General features: G+C 36.9%; 1 protein-coding gene across 1 annotated transcript in view; it reads right to left on the reverse strand.

The window, feature by feature from the left end:
* RFX7 (regulatory factor X7) overlaps positions 1–24,413 on the reverse strand; it is a 139,846-nt gene that overhangs the window by 41,407 nt on the left and 74,026 nt on the right. Inside the window, exons 3-4 of the mRNA XM_040226583.1 lie at positions 3,765–3,847; positions 1,156–1,278 (exon numbers count right to left, since the gene is read on the reverse strand). Coding sequence (XP_040082517.1) covers positions 1,156–1,278; positions 3,765–3,847 — 206 coding nt within the window. The remainder of the gene's footprint in view (positions 1–1,155; positions 1,279–3,764; positions 3,848–24,413) is intronic.

The raw sequence follows: 24,413 nt of genomic DNA on the forward strand, positions 1-24,413 counted from the left end.
AAATGGATTGGTTTTCACACAAATATATCTGCCATTGGAATGAACAGAACTAATTCAAAATAAAGGTTTTTCAATGAGTATTTAGAACAGAATTAAGACTTATCACTCTATGTTAGGTTTCTATTCAGGAAGCCTCATTAAGGTACTCCAAACTGGAAGATGACTAGTCCAAAAGGTCTTTAGAAAAAGTCTCTTAAAAAAATTATATATATATAAAATTCATATTCTTGAGGGCAGAAGCTGTGTCTTATTTGTTGTATCCTCAGAACTTCTTACCGAGTTTGAGACGGCATGTAGGTGGTATTCAGCAGATTGCTGTAGATTGAGAGAATGAACTTTACAGATCTGGATAACAAGTACTCTTAGCTTTGATTTTCCTAAAGAGGAAACATCTAAAGCTGTTCAGTTAAACCTCATACCCTTGATTTGTTTCAGACATTTCCCTTTAAACTTTCTCCAACTCTAGCACATTTCTTAAGGTGAATGAATCAGAATTTTGAGTGAGGATAGAAAGTTTTCTTTCTAGATACCAATGATCTTTAAAAGTGTCATTCTTTTGCATCATCTTACAATGGTTAACAGCAGCACTTACTTGATACTTTTCTTCCAAATTGTGTAAGGACAACACAGAGAATCTCCTTGCTTTGATATTTCAATATCCAGAAAATTTTGGTTTCATTTACTCTGCCAGAACACTCCAAATCAATTATAAAATGTTAAACAAGACTAGATTTAGCATCTATTAATTTTCTCTAATCAGAAGGGCCTATTAGCCTCTATACTTGTGCTTACCACATTTAAATAAATTACATGTACAATCAAAACTGTCTGAGTGTCTCCTATGTACAAGGCACTGAACTCCTTTGTCTGAGAAAATTCACAACATTCCATATACTTTGTTTTTTCTCAGGTCTCTATGCCTTCAGATATCACTCCTCTCATCCAGAAAAATTTTACAGAAATCCTTTCACTCAGTAATGCTGTCCTTTGTTACACACACAATGAGCGAAGCTTAGACATGGAAGAAATCTTACAGATGTCCAAGTTAAACTCTCATATACCAGCATGATATTCACCAATGATAAAACAAATCATCACAGCCATACTTAAGCTCTTTAATATATTGCATGCCAGACATACACACATACAACTTACTTGTACTCATCATAGACTTCCTGTTTGGGCAGTGAAGTCTCAGGATGCTCCTCTAGGGTATTTCGAATCCAGGAGAAGGCATGCATCTGCTGTGCCCGACTAGATGACATGGCATTCTGATCACTAATCATAAAACAAGAACATATTTTAGCTGAACTAGATGGCAATTCACTGATAATTCTTGAGCCAGGCCTAAATGTTCCACTAAATGACTGTGTGTAAACACACTATAAATGATCAAACCAAACTCTGGGCTTAGAGTCTATGCCCAATTTTCCAAACACAAATTGTCCACCTATGGTTATGAGCCATTTTCTATACATCTAGCATTCGGCTGAAGTTATGGCCCTGTTCTGTCCCGTACCATTGTCTCTAAAGCGGCAGAGTCAATGGAGTACTGAAAACATAAGGTATTTGTTTAGCCCACAACTACCTATAAGGGGACATCTGCTCACTTACTTGCCTGTTCATTTGCCTAAACTTATGAAATCATCGAACTACAAAATGAAAGTTATCGAAAACATTGTTTATTTTCTATTTGCTTAGCATTCTCAAGTAACTACCCTGAAATTTTACTAAAGCATTCTATGCTTTGGAATGGAATTCACACTGGAGAAATCCTGACAGGACAAATCTCCCTCCATGGGTCTTCCTGTAATTGGCCCTCCTCTCCAGACCAACGCCTTCACTAAACATTATACATTTTTATTACCTGGCATTGTCACTTACAAACTAATTTCATGAAATGGTCAACCAAGACAATGTGAGGTAAGCTCCTCATTTGACTCTGACATTCATTTCAGCTACAAAAACAATAATAATTTATGTATTTCCAAAGAAATTACTGACCAATTTCTAGGACAAAAAAAATATTAAAACAGTTACAAAATTAGGTCCAAGGGGAAAAAGTAAAAGCAGCAGATTTTTCACTCCATTTTTTTCATACATATACTTTTAAAGTAAGAGAATGTTAAGCATAATGTTTATAAATGAAATAAATTCTGAGAAATTTTAAAAGGGTAGAGAAACTCAGAGTAGAATGTATGAATCAACAACTTTTCTCTACAGTTTCTAAATGAGGCTATTACATGTTTTTACTAATGAAAACAAAGTAATACCCAAGCACTAAAAACATCACACATTGATCATAAATTCATGTGCCATACAGACAATTCACTTTTTCCTCCCTTTTTAAAATTCTGTGTTCTGCTTACCTGACAACCTAAAAAAATTCTTGCACTTTATTGTTCACAATAGTTATGTTTATTCTTTGATTTTTCAGTTCAATTTTCAAAATCTCCCACACTGCATAAATACATTGATCTATTTATAAAACATAAGCCAACTGCATTTCATAGCATTTACTCAGGTACTCAATAAACTGTGGAAAATTCTGAAAGAGATGGGAATACCAGACCACCTGACCTGCCTCTTGAGAAACCTGTAGGCAGGTCAGAAAGCAACAGTTAGAAATGGACATGGAACAACAGACTGGTTCCAAATAGGAAAAGGAGTACATCAAGGCTGTATATTGTCACCCTGCTTATTTAACTTCTATGCAGAGTACATCATGAGAAACGCTGGGCTGGAGGATGCACAAGCTGGAATCAAGATTGCCAGGAGAAATATCAATAACCTCAGATATGCAGATGACACCACCCTTATGGCAGAAAGTGAAGAAGAACTAAAAGGCCTCTTGATGAAAGTGAAAAAGTTGGCTTAACGCTCAACATTCAGAAAACGAAGATCATGGCATCTGGTCCCATCAATTCATGGGAAATAGATGGGGAAACAGTGGAAACAGTGGCTGACTTTATGTTTCTGGGCTCCAAAATCACTGCAGATGGTGATTGCAGCCATGAAATTAAAAGACGCTTGCTCCTTGGAAGGAAAGTTATGACCAACCTAGATAGCATATTCAAAAGCAGAGACATTACTTTGTCAACAAAGGTCCGTCTAGTCAAGGCTATGGTTTTTCCAGTAGTCATGCATGGATGTGACAGTTGGTCTATAATGAAAGCTGAGTGCCGAAGAATTGACGCTTTTGAACTGTGGTGTTGAAGACGACTCTTGAGAGTTCCTTGGACTGCAAGGAGATCCAACCAGTCCATTCTAAAGCAGATCAATCCTGGGTGTTCATTGGAAGGACTGATGTTGAAGCTGAAACTCCAGTACTTTGGCCACCTAATATGAAGAACTGACTCATTGGAAAAGACCCTGATGCTGGGAAAGATTGAGGGCAGGAGGAGAAGGGGATGACAGAGGATGAGATGGTTGGATGGCCTCACCGACTCAATGGACATGAATTTGGGTAAACTCCAGGAGTTGGTGATGGACAGGGAGGCCTGGCGTTCTGCGGTTCACGGGGTCACAGAGAGTCAGACACGACTGAGCGACTGAACTGACTGACTCAGGTACATAAATGTACCCAGGTACACAAATAAATTAGCAAAAACTATGGGTAAACACTTAACCAAATATGATCAAAAACTAAAGTATCTACTGTTTTGCCAGTCATTTTCTGATGATTTTAGGAATAGTGCAAAACAGTAACAATGACAACACACATATAAACACTGTAACTGAGGCAAAGACGAGAAGAAATATACCTTTTCTCTCCATTGCTGAGACCAGAAGGCAGCTGAAGGTAGAGGTAGAGTTTCTCTAGGTCTGTAAACTTCTCAACTTCTTGCTGTTAGTTAAAAAGGATTAAAAAACAAAGATCATTTTAAAAATTGTTTTTCCCTCAACAAAATTTACTAACATCTTCCTACAAAAATACTATCTAAATTTAAACCAGATGGAATGAGTCACTTGCCAAAGCAAACAAAATCTAGGCTTTTTTCTCATCAGTAAAATAATACAGTCATGTTGTTTGACAAATTTATTGCATATAAAATGCTGATTAGGAAGAGAAAATGGTACTTTCTTATAAATTCTAACATCCTAGGCATAAAGAAAATCAAATCAAGGCTGAGACAAAAATTCCTCATTTTAAACCTCATTTAAAGAAGGAGGGTTGTACAATATTAAAGAAAAAGTACTAGACTGGGAGTCGAGACTATTTACTAATAGCCTAACCATTTAACTGGTTGTGAGACTTCCATGCCTTATCAGGTTTTCCTGAAAAATGTAAAATGAATGAGATAATTTCTAGGATTCTTTTCTAATTCTCAAAAATCTAGAACATGTGACTAATGATGCTACTGTCAATGGGGGTGGAGCTGAAGTTTAAAAATCCAGTTATTCCTCAGTATCTGTGGATTCTAGGAACTCCCTTCTCCCCAACTGTGGATACCAAAATACACAAATGCGCAAGTCCTTTACATAAAATTGTGGTATACAGTCGGTCCTCCTTAAGCACCATAACCGAGGAATCAAATGTGATCCTGGGTTGGTTGAAACTGCAAGCACAGAACCTCTGGATCCACAGGGCCAACTGTATCAAAGTGCAAACAATAGTCACTTTCACACAAGGCAGATGTAATTATTCTCTGACTTGCAACAATGGATGCTATTCGTAGAATCTATTTGTAAGATTGTCTGTCACTACTGTTCTGCAACTTTGTCATTTAATCTATAAATGTAACCTTTAAAATAATTTCCACTATTCAGAGGATTGTATAGTTGTCTTCCCAGCTCAGTTTGCCACAAGATAGTTTTAAATCTGCCATAAATTCTACTGCAAAAAAAACATATAGAACATTTCGGCAACCTGATTCATTACAATTGAATTCCACTGCAATGGAAAATATAGACAGAATACTGGCATTTTTGGTGACAGAATCCTTACATGATAAAGTACAACTAAACACAGATCCAACTTATTTAAAAAGCATAAACTGATACAATTTAGCCTTATTCTTATTCTCACCAGAATTCACTCAAAAACAGTTTAATCTTAGAATCTATCCACAGAATGATTTAATCAATTACATGGAATCAACTCTCAAATCTACATTGTTTTCATTCTACTGTCTATGGGGTATTTTCCAATTAGTTCTAATATCTGATAGACTGACCAGCAATATCTTATATAACTTTCCCCTCTACAACAACAAAAATCCTATAGAAACACAGACATTTCCTTTCAAAACTGTTATTTAACATCTTTTCTCCAGTTTCCCAGTGTTCAGTTTCAGAGTCTGCCTAGTTTTGTTCCTCTTGTTGTGTTCCATTCGAATCCTCCATTTAGACTTCTTAACTCTTTCCCCCATGTTCTTCCAGTCTCTTTATTTTCCCAGCCACTACATTAGTTTAAGTCTTTAGCTGTCTTTCTTTCAACAATAAAGGAGAACTCATTTACTCATTTATTTATTCCCTAATTTTATTTTGTGTAACATTCCATAAATGACAAGTGTTAACTTGTGTATCACAACCTATATAAAGGCTGGAAATAGATGAACAACACAATAGTCCCTGACCTGAAGTAACTTACAATGATTCTTTTTATTTTTATTTTTTAATATAAATTTATTTATTTTAATTGGAGGCTAATTACTTTACAATATTGTAGTGGTTTTGCCATACATCAACATGAATCTGCCATGGGTGTACATGTGTTCCCCATCCTGAACCCCTCTCCCTCCTCCCTCCCCATACCAACCCGCTGGGTCAACCCAGTGCACCAGCCCTGAGCATCCTGTCTCATGCATCGAACCTGGACTGGCAATTCATTTCACATATGATATTATACATGTTTCAATGCCATTCTCCCATATCATCCCGCCCTTGCCCTCTCCCACAGAGTCCAAAAGACTGTTCTATACATCTGTGTCTCTTTTGCTGTCTCACATACAGGGTTATCGTTACCGTCTTTCTAAATTTCATATATATGCGTTAGTATACTGTATTGGTGTTTTTCATTCTGACTTACTTCACTCTGTATAATAGGCTCCAATTTCATCCACCTCATTAGAACTGATTCAAATATATTCTTTTTAATGGCTGAATAATGCTACATTGTGTATATGTACCACAGCTTTCTTATCTATTCATCTGCTGATGGACATCTAGGTTGCTTCCGTGACCTGACTATTATAAACAGTGCTGCGATGAACACTGGGGTACACGTGTCTCTTTCGATTCTGGTTTCCTCGGTGTGTGTGCCCAGCAGTGGGACTGCTGGGTCATATGGCAGTTCTATTTCCAGTTTTTTAAGGAATCTCCACACTGTTCTCCATAGTGGCTGTACTAGTTTGCATTCCCACCAACAGTGTAAGAGGTTCCCTTTTCTCCATACCTTCTCCAGCATTTATTGGTTGTAGACTTTTGGATAGTAGCCATTCTGACTGGCATGAAATGGTACCTCATTGTGGTTTTGATTTGCATTTCTCTGATAATGAGTGATGTTGAGCATCTTTTCATGTGTTTGTTAGCCATCTGTATGTCTTCTTTGGAGAAATGTCTGTTTAGTTCTTTGGCCCATAATGATTCCTGAGTTACTAAAAAACATCTATCTGTTTTGCCTACATCTATCTTTCCCCACTTTAATCTGTCTTAAATATAGTTCCTAAAATACCTCTTGTTGAATAATATTAACATCACCCACTTAAACCCAACAGAGCCTTTCACATTAAATCAAAAATAGTTTATGTTGCCAAAAAACCCATGAGTATTATTATGGGTAAAGTCTAAGAAAATGCAATACAAAACATCTTTTTTTTCCCCTTGGGTAAACTCTCTTTCTTAATGGAATATTATTCAGCCATAAAAAATGAGTGAAATCTTGCCATTTGTGGCAACATGAATGGACCTTGAGGGCACTATGCTAAGTAAAACAAGTCAGACAGAAAAGGATAAATATCATATGATCTTCCTTTTATGTGGAATCTAAAAACAACAATAAAACAGACAAAAACTCTGAGCCCACTGATACTGTGATGATTGGTAGCAGCCTGAGGTGGGGGAAGGGAGTGTAGTAGTGGGAGTGGAAGAAGGGGGTCATAAGATACAAATTTCTAGTTATAAAATGAGTAAGTCATAGGGATATAATGTATAGCATGGTGAATATAATTTGAAAGCAGCCAGGATAGATCTCCAAAGTTCTCATTATAAAAAAAAAATTTTGTAGCTATGTATGGTGATAAAGGTTAACCAGATTTATTACATTGATCATTTTATAATACAAGCATACCTCGGAGGTACTACAGGTTCAGTCTTAGACCACCACAATAAAACAAATACTACAATAAAGTGAGTCACGTAAATTTTTGGTTTCTTAGTGCATATAAAAGTTATCTTTGCTCGTGCTCAGTTGCTAAGTCATGTCTGACTATTTGTGACCCCATAGACTGTAGCCCACCTGGCTCCTCTGTCCATGGAATTCTCCAGGCAAGAATATTGGAAAATATGAAAATGTATTGCCATTTCCTTCTCCAAAAGTTACCTTTACCCTGTAATATAGTCTATCAAGTATGCAACAGCATTGTATTTAAAAAACAAGGCACATACTTTAATTAGCAGTATTTTGTTGCTTAAAAAGATGCTAACCATCATCTGATAATGCAGGCAGACTTACCACAAACCTTCAATTTATAAAAAATGATATCTGTAAAGTGTAATAAAATGCCATAAAACAAGGTATGCCTATATATACAAATACCGAATCATTATGTTGTACACCTGAAATTAATATAATGTTACATCAGTTACACCTCACTTAAAAATATCAAACAAAAAACCCACCATTTTTGATGACTAAGAATAAAAAAAACTTTATACTGTTGGAAAAACCTTTGTTTCTATAGTTTTCAACTTTTATATATACTAGAGAAGAACAGAGAAGAAATTCCAGAAGGAATTCAGAAGATAATCCAAATTAGGATAAAGTGCCAAAGAGATGATTCAAAGATGGAATCGTTTTGAGAAAGATCAAACTCACTGCCACATCCTTTGTCTTTCAAACAGTGAAAAATTACTACTGTCAATTACTCTTTTGTTATGTGGGAGTCAACACACAGAAGAAAATAATTGGAGAGTTTACTAAAACTGACATCAAAATTCTAAGAAGCAAATGAGAACAAAATGACTTTAGTGTATAGTGATGGCATTCTAGTCCAGTGAAGCTGAGTTTACCATGAGAATTTTGGTTTTGGATACACCTGTCACTTACAGCTAATCATTGGCCTCCAAAACAATGATTCATGGTGTATAAGACCTTAACTTTGTTTGATTATACCAAGGCAAGAATATCATGTGGCAAGTATGTTAAACATCAGATTATTTAATATACTGTATAAAGAGTTAAACATCAAGAGTAAAGTTTTGTTCCATGTGGAGATTCATTAATTGTCAAAAAGAAGTATGCTTGATGGATTTATGAAATGAAGGACAAAGCTGTTTTATTTTTAGAGCATTAGGAAAAAAAAAACTGCATACATTTTTAAAAATTAAAATTTTAAAATTCTGCCATAAAATGAAATAATGCATTAATATATGCTACAATGTGGATGAACCTTTGAAAACATTATGCTAGGTGAGAGAAGTCAGACACAAAAAACCATTTATCAAATGCTTTCACTTTTATGAAATACCCAGAACAGTCAAATCCACAGAGAGAGAAAGATTAGTGGCTGCCAGGAACTGGCAGGAGGGCACTAAGAGGACTGATCGCTTAGTGGGTTTCCTTGGGGTGATGAAAATGCTTCAGAACTGGGTAGAGGTTATGTTTACATAACACTGTGAATATGCTAAATAGTACTAATGGGAAACTTTATGTTATGTATATTTAACAACAATAAACATTACAACTTTTAATAGAGCTTGATATATGTGGCAGACATATCAGAATATCTGACCTGAAACTTCAAATGACAATTATCAACATCCCTATTTATTAGGCTTAAAAGTCTTCCATTTTCTTGAGTCGAAGAAGTGAAGTTCTCAATAAAGAGAGAAGTTCTCAAAGCAAAGTTATTAAAAGTGTCTTCAAGTTTAGGGGGAACCTCAAGTACTATCTAGTTTGTTTAATGAACTAAGGTGATAAGTTCCCATGACTGTAGTTGAAAATCTTGCCCAAAAGCTTATGAGGCTTCTCTCTTATAGTTCAATCTTTGCAAGAAGATATCCAAAAGTAATCTTGGAACTGAAGTTTGATTCAGATGTCAAAGACATTCTAGGAAACCACTCTGAAGAATTTTTGGCAAAAATCTCCTTGTTTATTCTCAAGTAGGTAAGCAGACCCTGTGTGTCAATCATCCCATTTACATAAGCATATCTTTATATGGGTGGTTTTTTCAGAAACTTTGAGTATGAAAACTTTGAAAAGCAATATTACAGACCTAATGTTGCAAATGGCCTAGATAATGCTTTGCCCTTTCACATCCTCGAAAGAAAAGCATAGAGCAAACAATCAGATTCCAATACTGAGGGCATCTGATGTGAAGAACTGACTCACTGGAAAAAAGACCCTGATGCTGGGAAAAACTGAAGGTAAGAGAAGGGGACGACAGATGATGAGATGGTTGGATGGCATCACTGACAATATGAACATGAGTTTGAGTAAACTCCAGGAGTTGGTGATAGACAGGGAAGCCTGGCGTGACGCAGTCCATGGGTCACAGAGAGGCAGACACGACTGAGTGACTGTACTCATCTGAATATCCTTTAACCCCCTTTGTGGCACCTTGGGAGTCCTGGGTTTCAGTGGTAAGGCTACAACATGGCAATGTCTGTCAATGTGGGTTCCTGAGGGACTATGTGGAGCAGGGGACTCCAGTGATTTGTGCTATACATATAATGTGAATGAAAACAAGTTCTTCTGGTTAGGCCACTGATATTTCAGGCTTCCTTTGTTTTGGCAGCATCGCCTTGCCCCTCCTGATTAATATAGAAAGTTAGACCTTTTCCTCTATGTAAATAAAATGTTGAGAGAGGAAATGGGCTCCTCTCTAATCACAAAAGCTTTCATTCATTCTTAGAATAGTATCTAACTTATTTTGAAATTTCAAATTATACTAGCCAAGCTATTTCAGTTCAGTACAGTGGCTCAGTCGTGTCCAACTCTTTGGAACCCCATGATCGCAGCACGCCAGGCCTCCCTGTCCATCACCAACTCCTGGAGTTCACTCAGACTCACGTCCATCAAGTCAGTGATGCCATCCAGCCATCTCATCCTCTGCAGTCCCCTTCTCCTCCTGCCCCCAATCCCTCCCAGCATCAGAGTCTTTTCCAATGAGTCAACTCTTTGCACGAGGTGGCCAAAGTACTGGTGAGTTATCTCCTTCAGAATGGACTGGTTGGATCTCCTTGCAGTCCAAGGGACTCTCAAGAGTCTTCTCCAACACCACAGTTCAAAAGCATCAATTCTTCGGCGCTCAGCTTTCTTCACAGTCCAACTCTCACATCCATACATGACCACTGGGAAAACCATAGCCTTGACTAGACGGACCTTTGTTGACAAAGTAACGTCTCTGCTTTTCAATGTGCTATCTAGGTTGGTCATAACGTTTCTTCCAAGGAGTAAGCGTCTTTTAATTTCATGGCTGCAGTCACCATCTGCAGTGATTTTGGAGCCCCCAAAAATAAAGTCTGACACTGTTTCCACTGTTTCCCCATCTATTTCCCATGAAGTGGTGGGACCAGATGCCATGCTCTTCGTTTTCTGAATGTTGAGCTTTAAGCCAACTTTTTCACTCTCCACTTTCACTTTCATCAAGAGGCTTTTGAGTTCCTTTTCACTTTCTGCTATAAGGGTGGTGTCATCTGCATATCTGAGGTTATTGATATTTCTCCCGGCAATCTTGATTCCAGCTTGTGTTTCTTCCAGCCCAGCATTTCTCATGATGTACTAGGCACAGAAGTTAAATAAGCAGGGTGACAATATACAGCCTTGACGTACTCCTTTTCCTATTTGGAACCAGTCTGTTGTTCCATGTCCAGTTCTAACTGTTGCTTCCTGACCTACATACAGGTTTCTCAAGAGGCAGGTCAGGTGGTCTGGTATTCCCATCTCTTTCAGAATTTTCCACAGTTGATTGTGATCCACATAGTCAAAGGCTTTGGCATAGTCAATAAAGCAGAAATAGATGTTTTTCTGGAACTCTCTTGCTTTTTCCATGATCCAGCGGATGTTGGCAATTTGATCTCTGGTTCCTCTGCCTTTTCTAAATTCAGCTTGAACATCTGGAAGTTCATGGTTCATGTATTGCTGAAGCCTGGCTTGGAGAATTTTGAGCATTACTTTACTAGCGTGTGAGATGAGTGCAATTGTGCGGTAGTTTGAGCATTCTTTTGCATTGCCTTTCTTTGGAATTGGAATGAAAACTAATCTTTTCCAGTCCTGTGGCCACTGCTGAGTCTTTCAAATTTGCTGGCATATTGAGTGCAGCACTTTCACAGCATTATCTTTCAGGATTTGAAATAGTTCTACTGGAATTCCATCACCTCCACTAGCTTTGTTCGTAGTGATGCTTTCTAAGGCCCACTTGACTTCACATTGCAGGATGTCTGGCTCTAGGTGAGTGATCACACCATCGTGATTATCTTGGTCTTGAAGATCTTTTTTGTACAGTTCTTCTGTGTATTCTTGCCACCTCTTCTTAATATTTTCTGCTTCTGTTAGGCCCATACCATTTCTGTCCTTCATTGAGCCCATCTTTGCATGAAATGTTCTCTTGGTATCTCTAATTTTTCTGAAGAGATCTCTAGTCTTTCCCATTCTGTTGTTTTCCTCTATTTCTTTGCATTGATCACTGAGGAAGGCTTTCTTACCTCTTCTTGCTATTCTTTGGGACTCTGCATTCAGATGGTTATATCTTTCCTCTTCTCCTTTGCTTTTCGCTTCTCTTCTTTTCACAGCTATTTGTAAGGCTCCCCAGACAGCCATTTTGCTTTTTTTACATTTCTTTTCCATGGGGATGGTCTTGATCCCTGTCTCCTGTACAATGTCACGAACCTCCATCCATAGTTCATCAGGCACTCTATTTATCAGATCTAGTCCCTTAAATCTATTTCTCACTTCCACTGTATAATCATAAAGGATTTAAGTCATACCTGAATGAATCGTAAATAGCCAAGCTATTTATGTTTATCAAATTGAGACATGAGCTAAAAAAATGTTAAGAATATACAGCTCAGATTATATAGACTTCATGTTTTCATCTACTTTACTTAAAAAAAAAAACCAGTTAAAAATTCAATTCTAATAAATTTTGCCTACATGATCATACATGATCCTATAAGAGCCTGTTTGTCTGTTTACTTTGGGCCATAGCAATTACTAAGGGTTTTAAACTCAATTAATTCACATTTATTGATTGTTCAAAGCAATTTTTTTTTGGTGTCTACTTACACCTTCCTCCTCAACTAGATTGAAAATTCTAGTTTATCCACATCTTTTTGAGGCAAAAACTGAAAATGTACGACACAGCCAGATGATACTTCTTTCAATACCCCATTTAATTTTTAAATTTAAAACAATAAAGTTTTTCAACCAAAGTACAGAAAGAACATATGTATCACTATCCATATTAAAAGATGTTAACTTTTTGCCATATTTGTTTCAGAATTCTCATGGTAGTGTTTGTTATATGGACTAAAACCAGTTTATCCATTTCTTTATGATAGACAATTTCATTATTTCAAATAGTGCTGCAATAAAAATTCTTATTTGTGACTGTTGCGTCCTTGTGCAGGAGTTTCTGTTATAGTATGCATCTACCTAAAAGTAGAAGTACTTGGTCATATAAGATGCACATCTTTAACTTTGCTGGTATTCCCAAACTGCTCCCCAAAGCTATTACACCAATTTGTTTACCAAAAGCAACACTACAATTTCTCCACATCCTTATGAAAGCTTAAGATTTACGTTTTAGCTAATCTTATAAGTATGAAAAAGTATCCTACCCACTGTTTTATTTTAAATTTTCTGATTGAGGATGAAGCTATCATATTATTCATCATTTGAGTTTATACTAATACAATAGCTATCCAATTTTATCATACATCAGAGTCACTTGGAGAGATTGCTAAAGATGGTAAGAGTTTCTGACTCAGCAGTCTGGAGCATGAACCTTGAAAACCAAAGGTTAAAAACAATGCCATTTTTACTTTCAATATTTAAAAGCAACTTCAACTGAGTTGGAATTTAATTTAGAAAAAAATCTGACAACTTATCTTTGAGAGGATCATATAGCATAATGTATGATCTCTCTTGAACCTGTGGAACAGACTTTTCATAAATCACCTGGTAATTGATTAGTATAGTAATAAAGCAGCTTTGATGGAGCTTTTAGAAACTTGAGGTTAATAGGCAAGTCTCTTATTGATAAATTAGTAGCCAATAAGGAAAAACGACCTATAGTATATAATATGATGAATAAAGCAGCTGCTACTTGAGCATGAGTGCTGGGTCTTTCAAATCTGATCTATCTAAAACAGCAGGATATAGTGGTCAGGTACAGGATACAGAATCAGAAGGCCTGGATCTGAGTTCCAGATTTGCCCCTCATTAGCTTTGTGATATTAAGCAAGATGAGCATTAATTTTCAAGTCTGTGAAACACTGATAAAACACCCATGAATTTTCATGAGGATTAAAAGAAATTTATAAAATATTTCTATGTTACGTTATTATTACCACATAAACAGTCTGGCGGACTACAGTCCATAGGATCTCAAAGAGTTGGACACAACTGAAGTGACTTAACACACATTATATAAATATTACTTTGAAATATATACTTGCTGAAAGTCACATTTTGGCAAGAGAGTTTATAATTCAAATTCAATCAACAAATATAGAATCTTTTATTTGAAAAAGCAAGCTATCTTAAGAAATTTAGGAAACATTTAGCCCAGTCACCTTCAACAACTTAAAGAGTTATACCACAAGAGCAAGGTTCCTAGATTCTATGTGAGTATTAGACTTGACCACAAGTTATTGAAGACAATGTTCCACCAGCACTGACTTTCCTCAGGTAAGTGCAGAAAAACACGGATACTATTCCCTCATAAGCCATCAAGATGTTACTGAAATTAGAAGATACTTCTGACAACCGTGATACTAGAATAGGTCAGAAACAAAAGCTTTTACCAGGTTGGACTTGGAAAAGAAAATGTGTAACTTTCCACTTGTCTTCTGTTATTTAAAAAACACCTGAAACAATATTCTTTATTTCAAACAACTGAGTTAATTTTTAGTGTTTCAGCTTGTCTGCTCAGGACATTTGCCTTTGAACTATGAAAACATACCAGATGAACTGAGGAATCAGGGAGTATTTTCAGTATTTTATTACTACAACTTTAAAACCTCCAAGCAGATGGTAAGGAAACACATTCCCACTATTTACTGGCACAGGTAGTCTGAGTGGAGAGATCTGCTCCTGCTTTCTTAGGGAACATAATGAATCAGGTTTATCCCACAATTTCTCAAACATTAATAAAGGATTTCTCCTGTTTGAAATAAATTTCTTTGCAGTAATGTGCTTCTTGTTGTGAGACTTCCCCCTCAAGCATTAGCCTTTTTTTTTTTTTTTAAACAAGGTCACAAAACTGGGTAACAGTTGATATTTATAAAGATGGTAACCAGTGAAGACTTAAATGAGGATCTTTCATGTAAATCTTTAATAGATCATTATTCTTATTTCCAGAAGAAGCAGAAAGTCTCCTGTTGAGACATATAAACACCTTTCAAGGAACAAGTCAGGTTGACACTGAGAGTCTTGATGAAAGAGGACCAACCCAAGGGTATCACATCCATAATTAGTTCTTCAAATTTTTCTTTTCAAACTAGTATCAAAGAAAGGTTTTAAAAGAAGTTCTGATTTAAATTTGTATTTAGAAGTGGTCGTTTAAAATTCAGAAACTTAAAATCCCCAATTTGTTTCTTCCATTAAATTATCACATGTGGAGGGAAAATATATAAAGATAGGATCTTCGTACTTGAATTTGTCTGTCTTTTATTTTGTAAACTACAGAAACAAAACAAAATCTGAAAAAAATTCTAATTTTTTTTTCCCCTCCTGAAAGGAGACATTGATTTAGGAGCACAGTTACTAAAAGGTCTCTTTCTTCACTAGCATTACTGACAGAAGGGCTGAATGGGGAAAGTGGAACCTTACTCTATATATATATTTTTAATTTATGGAAACAATCAACATACCTGATATTATATTCTCTCAGGGCCCAGCAGTTGTGAAAGCTGTTCTTCCACAGGATTGAATAAGGAAGATAGAGAAAAAGGTCAAGGTATAAGGATTCTATTTTTCAATGCGTTTTGCTTAGAATTCTTAATTTTCAACAATTTTCAGTTTCCTAACTTGCCATGAGAACCATGTGGTCATTTTTTACAAATGTGCTCTAAAAATATACTCTGTGATATATTTTAGGGCTTAGTAAAAAAGGGAGGCTAAATCCCTGAAACTGAAATAATGAATAACATGGTAGGATGTATCATGGCTACATAAATGTCCAGGCAACTAAAAATCAACTGAAATGCTGAGAGAAGGGTATACTGCTAGGATTCAAATAGATAGAAAATACAGAAACCTATAGATTTGAGTACCTCTGAAAAAGGATTCAAATGAGAACCATCTCTAGGGAGACTAACTGCCCATAGTTAAATTCTACAAAAAGGGAGCATCACAGAATGATCATGTAACATTTCTCTGGCTCATTTAGGTGAGGTAAAGGTTATTATCAATGTTCTGTAGGATGCTGGAAAAGATCCTAGGGTTCTACTAGTGGTGGGGATTGGCTGTAGCAGGAAGGATAAGGTTTAGTCACTGTGTTTTAAGTTTTTTGTTTGTTTTTGATTTTACAGCATGGAGATAAAGGATAGTCCCTGGGAACCCAGCAACTATGTTTCAAAAAAATTGGATTTGTTCTAATTGATTCTTCAAGGTTACAAAGCTACAGCCTCAGCAAAGGTGCAGGCCATGAAGAGGAAAACTTAGTCCTCTAATTCCTTTCGCTGCTCCTAGTAACCTTTCCTTCTTTTCCTCTTAGTTTGCTTTTCTAAGGGTTTGAAATAACTTAAGATGCAAAAATAGAGAGACTAGAAAACTATAAGAATTCATTTGTTTTATATCAAAACACATTTCTGTGTAATTATCTCATTACTTAAATATAAAGATACTAATAAAAAGTTGAATTTCTTTCAGGTAAATGGGTGAGAGATTGCTATCTTATTCTTTCCTATTCCTTTTTGTGACAATAAAATGAATTTGAAAGCTAGCTGACAACGGTAAGGGCAATCTTAACAATTATGAAACAGAAAAGTAACCAGAACTCATGATTTGTGCCCTTAGTGGCAATTTAGTCCACCTGAGTTCCTAACAGGAAGAAAAAACAAAAAAATAATTATAATTATATTGTCCTCCCATACTAATGGATAAAATAACTCACTCACATACTTGATGAAAATAAGAATAAACGGTTCAAATTTATCTGAATGGATGGCATGGCCTTATATAGATGATTTCTTTTTGTGATACTCAAAAAACAAAGCAAACCCAACTATTTAAATCCAGCCCCCTTGTCAACAAGCACCACACCCCAAACCCTCCCTAGACATGTAAAATCGACACAAAAATGCTCTCTTGAAAGTTATTAATTTCCCCTTCACCAAGTGACTGAAAGGAAAAAGTCAGATTCTGAGCTAGGTCTTTAGTAACAGTAACCTCAGGGCCACATCACAAGATAAACTCTATCTTCTAACAGGGAGGCTTTTCCAAGTCTGATTGATACAGATACACACTTCTCTCTGCCTGCGCTGGGTCTCTCTTGCTGTGTGGACTTTCCTCTAGCTGTGGCTAGTAGGGGCTACTCGAGCTGCAGTGAGAGGGCTTCTCACTGCAGTGGCTTCTCTTGTTGCCGAGCACAGACTCTAGGGCTCGAGGGTCAGTAACTGCGGCACACAGTGTCGGTAGTGGCCCCCGGGCTCTAGAGCACAGGTTCAATAGCTGTGGCCCCCAGACTTAGTTGATCTGTGGCATGTGGGATCTTCCCAGATCAGTGATCAAACCCGTGCCATCTGCATTGGCAGGAGGATTCTTTACCACTGAACTACCAGGGAAGCCCAAGTCTGATGTATTTTAATTAGATACTCCAAAAAAAATTTTTGGTGTCAATGAAGATTGGGTCAGGAAGTTGACCTTGGTCCTATCATTTAGTATTCATTATAGTAAGGATTTGAGGTAAAAAGGCATGCTTTCTTCTATAAAGGAGGAAAGGGAGAAAATAAGTCTTTTCAAACTATATACACCACATATTTGTAACATATATCAATGACATATATCTCTAGAGGGCAGAAGAGTTGAGCAAGTTATTCAAATTTATTTCTGGGAGTGTGTCATCTATCTTAGAAAGGCCCACCCTTAACATTATTATATTACGGCTTCCCTGGTGGCTCAGACAGTAAAGTGTCTGCCTACAAAGCTGCAGACCCGTGTTCAATCCCTGGGTTGGGAAGATCCTCTGGAGAAGGAAATGGCACCCCACTCCAGTACTCTTGCCTGGAAAATCCCATGGATGGAGGAGCCTGGGAGGCTACAGTCCATGGGGTTGCAAAGAGTCAGACACGACTGAGCGACTTCACTTTCACTTTCACATTATTATTCTGGTTCTCAGGAAGCAGATATTCTACACTGTGCTTCACATATCTTTCAGTGCTCATCTAACCACTTTAGCAGTAGGCACATAAAAGAATTGACTTCTAACTTAAAACATTAACTATGGGAAAGATTTGGAAAGTTTAAAAAAGTTAAATGAGATTATTTTCATTCATGCATTGAGTACTGGGTTTTATGCCAACTATGCTTTAGGCATGCATGACATTACATTTCAGGACAATAAAATTTAGAAGTAAAACATCTGCTGCATAATAATGATAAATACTATAAGGAAAAAGGATTGGTGAGAGTACAACTTAACCCAGAGTGGTCAAGGAAGGTTTCATTGTAAAGTATGAACATAAACTGTTTCACAAAGTGGCTAACCAATAGGAAAGACTCTTAAAAGAGTTACCAATTTTCTTTGTTGTAGCCTACTTTTGTTTTCCATTGAGTGACTGTTTTAATGGCCAGGCAGGGCAAGAACTGACAGTAAAAACTCCACATTATTAACAGACAAAAACGGACTCTGGCTTCTCACTATTTGTCCCAATATACCCTGTTATGGCTCCCATAACACTATAAAGAATGGCTCTTGGAAAAATCTTGCCCTCAAAGAATCTAACACAGAGGTGACAGTCTCAAATGCCAGCTGGGGAATGGAAATGATTAGACTACAGGTAAGAAAAATATCTATAATTAGGAGTTAAATGCATGGCATGTAAAAATGAGGATTCAGTGTCCTAAGTTTATAACGGACAACTCATGTGTGCTCAGAAAGCTGGTTTTTAGGATTTATCTAATAGTAAACTTTGGTGTCCATTACAGAAGGAAAGTTTCTTAACAGAACACAGCTTAGACGGTTAATTTTTGTTCATTTCTCCAGGGAAGAGAAACACCAGTCCAGCACGGGTTGGAGGCAGAGAGTAGAATCCTGAAGCAGCATTCAGAACCTAAGACACATTGACTACTGATTCAATACAATCTGACCCTTTCAAGTTTTCTTCTGTATTCCCTTGCAAAAGGACCCTTCTGAGAGTGCTCCCTTGCAGGGAACTTGCCTCACTACTGAATAATCTGAACGATGGCATCTGTCACCAAATTTCAAGTTTCCCTGGCTCTCCAGAAGGAACAGGCATTCCATTCAACTTCTCTCTCCTAACGGTAATCCTAGAAAGTCCTCCTTGGTTCAACTCTCGTAAGTAAGCCTTCCCCCAGCAGAATGGACTTAGGTCAGGAAGCCTTTAGACTCATCTGTGAAAGGAACTCATTCAGTTCAGTTCAGTTCAGTCGCTCAGTCGTGTTCGACTCTTTGCGACCCCATGAATTGCAGCACGCCAGGCCTCCCTGTCCAGCACCAACTCCCGGAGTTCACTCAGACTCACGTCCATCGAGTCAGTGATGCCATCCAGCCATCTCATCCTCAGGCGTCCCCTTCTCCTCCTGCCCCCAATCCCTCCCAGCATCAGAGTCTTTTCCAATGGGTCAACTCTTCGCATGAGGTGGCTAAAGTACTGGAACTTCAGCTTTAGCATCAGTCCTTCCAAAGAAATCCCAGGGTTGATCTCCTTCAGAATGGACTGGTTGGATCTCCTTGCAGGAACTCATTAGACATGTTCAATTTCTGCCCAGGGGAGTTTACTTGGCCTTCCTGGTACAGAGCACAGAAAGCTCTGTAAAGCAGATGCTTTATTAGACTATGTTAACTCTCTAATACTGCATTTTTTAAACCTAAAAGTAAATGGCAATACATAATTCCTCTCTTCAAATACTGGTCAGTAGAGAGCCCTAGAAGTAAGTCTGAACACTCTTCCTGACAGATTTAAAATATGGACTTAAATGGATTTAAAATACAGTTGACCCTTGAGCAATATGGGGCTCAGGGGTGCCTACCCTTCTTGTGGGCTTCCCAGGTGGCGCTAGTGGTAAAGAATCAGCGTGTCAATGCAGGCTTTTGTTCCATCAAACATTCAGGATTATTTCTCTCAAATGTTGGTCTTGATATAGCTTTCAAGTAGTCCAATTTAAATCAACTAAAATAAGGGGGTTAGGTAATACGGAATGAGCAGCTTTCAACTCTGCTAATCCTATGGGATTGGATGTATCAATGTAAGGTTTTGCCTTGACTATTAAACTGGTTATGAAAAATATAACTGGATAGGCTTTACAAATGTATAATGGCATTATAGATCTAAAGTTGTTACAACTGATGAAAAATTTAGTTTAAGACACTAATTACTATTAAAATTAAGTAAAAATCAATTTTTATTACAAAAGCATTAAAATATTAATAAAAATTTTATTCATATGCTTCTAAAATATTTTCATTTGTCTTTATTGATAAGCAGGCAAATACTAGGCTTTAAAAATAGTATAGATACAATTTTCTATTATTTACTTTTAGTATATTTCATAGAGCCATAGTCTTCACAATTGTAATCAATTTAAACAGTTAAAATCATTTTAGCTATTTTGTTTTAGTGAGCATATTATGTTTTTTAAATGGCATTCAAGCAACCTGCTTGCAAAAAAGAGACTAAATTTAGAATTACTGATTACTAAAATTCAGTAAGATGATGAGGCTAGCTTTTCATTTTTTTCCTCTTCAGATTTATTTTCAAAGTGGATAATTACTTTCAGAAACAGTTCTTAATTACGGGAAGAAGAAGTAGAATTTTTGAAAATTCATATAAATAACCTCATATTTTAGACACTTTAAAAAATGTTATGTTTATCACTGTTTTTAAAAGTCTTGGCTCTGGAGTCAGACTACCTAGATTAAAAGCCTAATTCTACCAATTAGCAAGTTTTATGACCCTGAGTTAAGTTACTTAACCTGTCTGAACCTGTTTCTTCATTTGTAAAATGAGGATGATAACAAATTAATCTCATAGGCAAATTATGAGGACTGAATAATAGAATATGTAAAGTACTTGTCTGTCACATGATAATAAATACTCAATAAATGTTAATAATAATAATATGTAGAGAGAAACTCTGTTTAGGTGATATTATGTGCATATTACACATAATTTTTGATAATTATTATTTGCAGATAATCACTCAGCAAATGTTAACTGTCTTCCATGTACTAGACAAGATACTAAGCACTGGGGATACCAAGACCATGAGACACAGTTCTTCGTACTACCAAAACCTTATTTTTGTTGAAGGAAACAAATTAACCTGGGGATCAGCATACTATATAGTAAGAGCTATAACAGGGGTAGAAAGCTCTTTATAAGGTGCATGAGAGCAAGAGCCTTAACAGAAGAAGGTATAGGAAAGAGGCTAGACTCAGACATACTGTTAACTCCCTTCTTCTTTGTCTTCTGGTCTAGTGGCTAGAAATCAAAATACTCTGTATCCTAGTTTCCTTTGTAGCTAGCTGCACCCAAGTGACATCACTCTGGAGGTGGAAGTTCCTGAAGTGGGAACAGAAGTAGGTGCCCTGAAAATAAACACAGTTTTCTTAGAAGAAAGCCCTTTTGCCCTTTCTCCCTTCTTCCTGCTTTGGCATTTGGATGGAAGGTATGGACGTGCAACAGCCATCAATGCTGTGATGGGACGAAAGGTGACTCAGCAAAACACAAAAAGCCTAAGACTCTGGTGAGCTTTTGTACCGCTCTTGGATGCCTAACTCTGGACTTACTAGATGACACAAACTTACTTCTTTAAGCCACCAATAGTTGGGGTTTTCTGTTATCTGCAGCTGAATGCATTCCTAGTAGATAAAAAGCATTCTGAAAAGGTATTTGAGCCAAGTCTGAATGGAGCAGGAGTCATCCAAGAGAAGAAAAATGAGAAGAGCACAGCTGGCGCAGAGGAAACAGCATCTATTAAGTCCTGGAGGTGGCGGGAGCATGGACGGCTGATACCGGCAGCTATTCTACGATGTGCACCTTCTGGCTTCTTGGACAGCTGTAGCTAGGTGACTCCCAACTTCTCTATCTTCCTTTCTCTGTGTTTGAGGGATTCAATGCTGTCCCCTCAGAGGTTCCATATGGTAAACAATCATTCTTAAATGGTAAGTTCCATGATGATGAACATAAAATGTGATCCCTGACTAATGTTTAGCCTTCTAGAAACACATATTTGTGGTTAATAAGTAAGATTTCACATTAACAATTTACATGTATAGCACCTTCGACTGAAGCTGCCATGTGTGCCTGTATTTATACTACAGGCATACTTCCTTTTGTTGAGTTTCCTTTATCATGCTTCACAGAGACTGCATTTTTTTTTTTTAACAAACTGAAGGTTTGTGCATCCCTACACTGAGCAAATCTACTGTTTTTTCCAGTATTATTTGCTCACTTTGTGTCTCTGTGTCACACTTTGGTAATTCTCACAGTAGTTCAAACTTCTCCGTCATTATCATTATATCTCTTATGGTGATCTGTTATCAATGATCTTTCATGTTACTACTAAGACTTGCTATAGGCTCAGATGATGGTTAGTGTTGTTTAGCAATAAAGTCTCTTAATTAAGGTATGTACAATATTTTTTAGACCTAATGCTATTGCACACTTAACAGATTAAAGTATACTGTAAACACAGCTTTTGTATGCACTGCAAATCCAAATAATTTGTGTGACTCATTTTGTTGCAATATTCACTTTACTGTAGCGGTCTGGAACTGAACCCTCAGTATCTCTGAGGCATGCCAGTAACAAGTACAGTTGTTATCTCCTTTAATATTCCCAGCAACTCAGTCGATTAGAAACTACTATTACCACCTTTTAAAGTACAACTAAAATAGGTTAAAATTTTCCAAAATCAGATAATAATGGTAATAAAGGTAGTGGTAAAGATACAAATTCAGGACTGTGTCATTCTAGAGCCTCAGCTCTGAGCCATTCTATTATATTGCCAGTTACTCTTAGTTTCTGATCTATTTATTCCACTTTACTTGTTTAAATCTTTCCTGAATCTATACAATAAAGTTTCAGTTCCCCATCTGTACTCTGGGGATGAATAGGGGTGGTTACCTCTTAGCATGTTAGTATGTGAGGAAGGGAAATACCTAAGCTGAGGAGAACAGGAGGAAAGAGGAGAATGCCAGGAAAAAAAAAAAAATTGGTCTTTCTCTAAAGGAATGAGAAAAGTTTCTGTTCTTATGGGCAAACTGTGAAGTATTCAGTAATTCCAACAAAGAAATTAAAATATTTTAACAAGTTTACGGTCTCTGAAAGGTCTCAACTGAAGGTGGTAACACTTCTTGATATTTTAAATCACAATATGTTTAATAATTGAGTCATTAGGTTATACTCATTCATAACTTTAACAAATATTTATTGATCATCCTCATGTGCCTGTGGGCATATTCCAATGAATATGTTCCTACACTCAAGAAGCCAAGAACAAATAAAAATACTAAATTATGACTATCATAGAGGTGACTACATAAAACAAATGAAGGTAAGCACAGGATATAAGGGGAAAGAAGATATATCAGACTCAGACCTGAGAAATCACAGATGGCTTTCCAAGGGGGTAGTATCTAAGATGAATCTCAAAATATAGCTAATATAGTTTAAAAAAAAGAGAAAAGAGAGAGAGTGGATAGTCTAGACCAGAGTTTTTCATCATCTAACACTACTGACAATTTTAGGCTGAGAAGTCTATTATAAAGTAGTACCCTGTGCCTTCCCTGGTGGCTCAAGATAGTAAAGCGTCTGCCTGCAATGCAGGAGACCCAGGTTTGATCCCTGGGTTGGGAAGATCCCCTGGAGAAGGAAATGGCAACCCACTCCAGTACTCTCGCCTGGAAAATCCCATGGACAGAGGAGCCTAGTAAGCTACAGTCCATGGGGTAGCAAAGAGTCGGACATGACTGAGCGACTTCACTTTTACTTTTGCAGGATGTTTAAATAGCATACTTATCCTCTACTCACTCAAGTGGTAGCACACTCTGAGTGTAAAAAACAAAATGTCTCCAGATGTGGTCAAATGTTTCCTGGGGGCAAAACTGCCTCCAGTTGAGAACCACTGTTCTAGAACTGCACTATCCAAAAAGGCTGCCACTAGCACCTTCTGGCTATTTAACTTAAAATCAAATTAATAAAATTAAAAGTTCAGTTACTCGGTCACACTAGCCACATTTCAAGAGCTCAATAAATAGTCACGTCTGTAGTGGCTACCAAACTGAATAGCACATATACCGGACATTTCTACCAACGCAGAATGTTCTAATGGCCATTGTTGTTCTAGACTAAGAGGGTATATATTCTCTTTAACTTCACAAGCGTTCATTACAGCTTGCTGACAAGCCTGCAGAGGGAGTAGAGAAAGATGAGACTGAATAAGAGAAGTAAAGCCAAGCATGAAGGATCTTCAATGCCTTAAGATAAAACAATGGGGAACCAGTAAAAGGTATTAACCAAGGGTATAAAATACAAAGATTCACATTTCATAAAGATGGTTTAATGATGTTTTGAAGAATGGAATAGAAGAGGAGGGATGAGTAGCAGAAAAATAGCTGCCATTATTTCCAACAAACACAATGGTATGCATTAATGTAGAAGCAGTCAGGATATACAAAAATGGAGCAATTTTGAAGGCAGAAGTGATGGGATGTGGTGACTGACTAGATGTGAGGTAGGTGAGAAAGAGGATGAAAACAAGAAAGACTAACAGGTTTTTAGGTTGGCTGAGTGAGTATATTCACTAAGATAATATGACAGAAAGAATAATGGCCCTCCAA

This window comes from Oryx dammah, unplaced genomic scaffold, assembly GCF_014754425.2.
Source record: "Oryx dammah isolate SB20612 unplaced genomic scaffold, SCBI_Odam_1.1 HiC_scaffold_26, whole genome shotgun sequence".
Classification (NCBI taxonomy): domain Eukaryota; kingdom Metazoa; phylum Chordata; class Mammalia; order Artiodactyla; family Bovidae; genus Oryx; species Oryx dammah.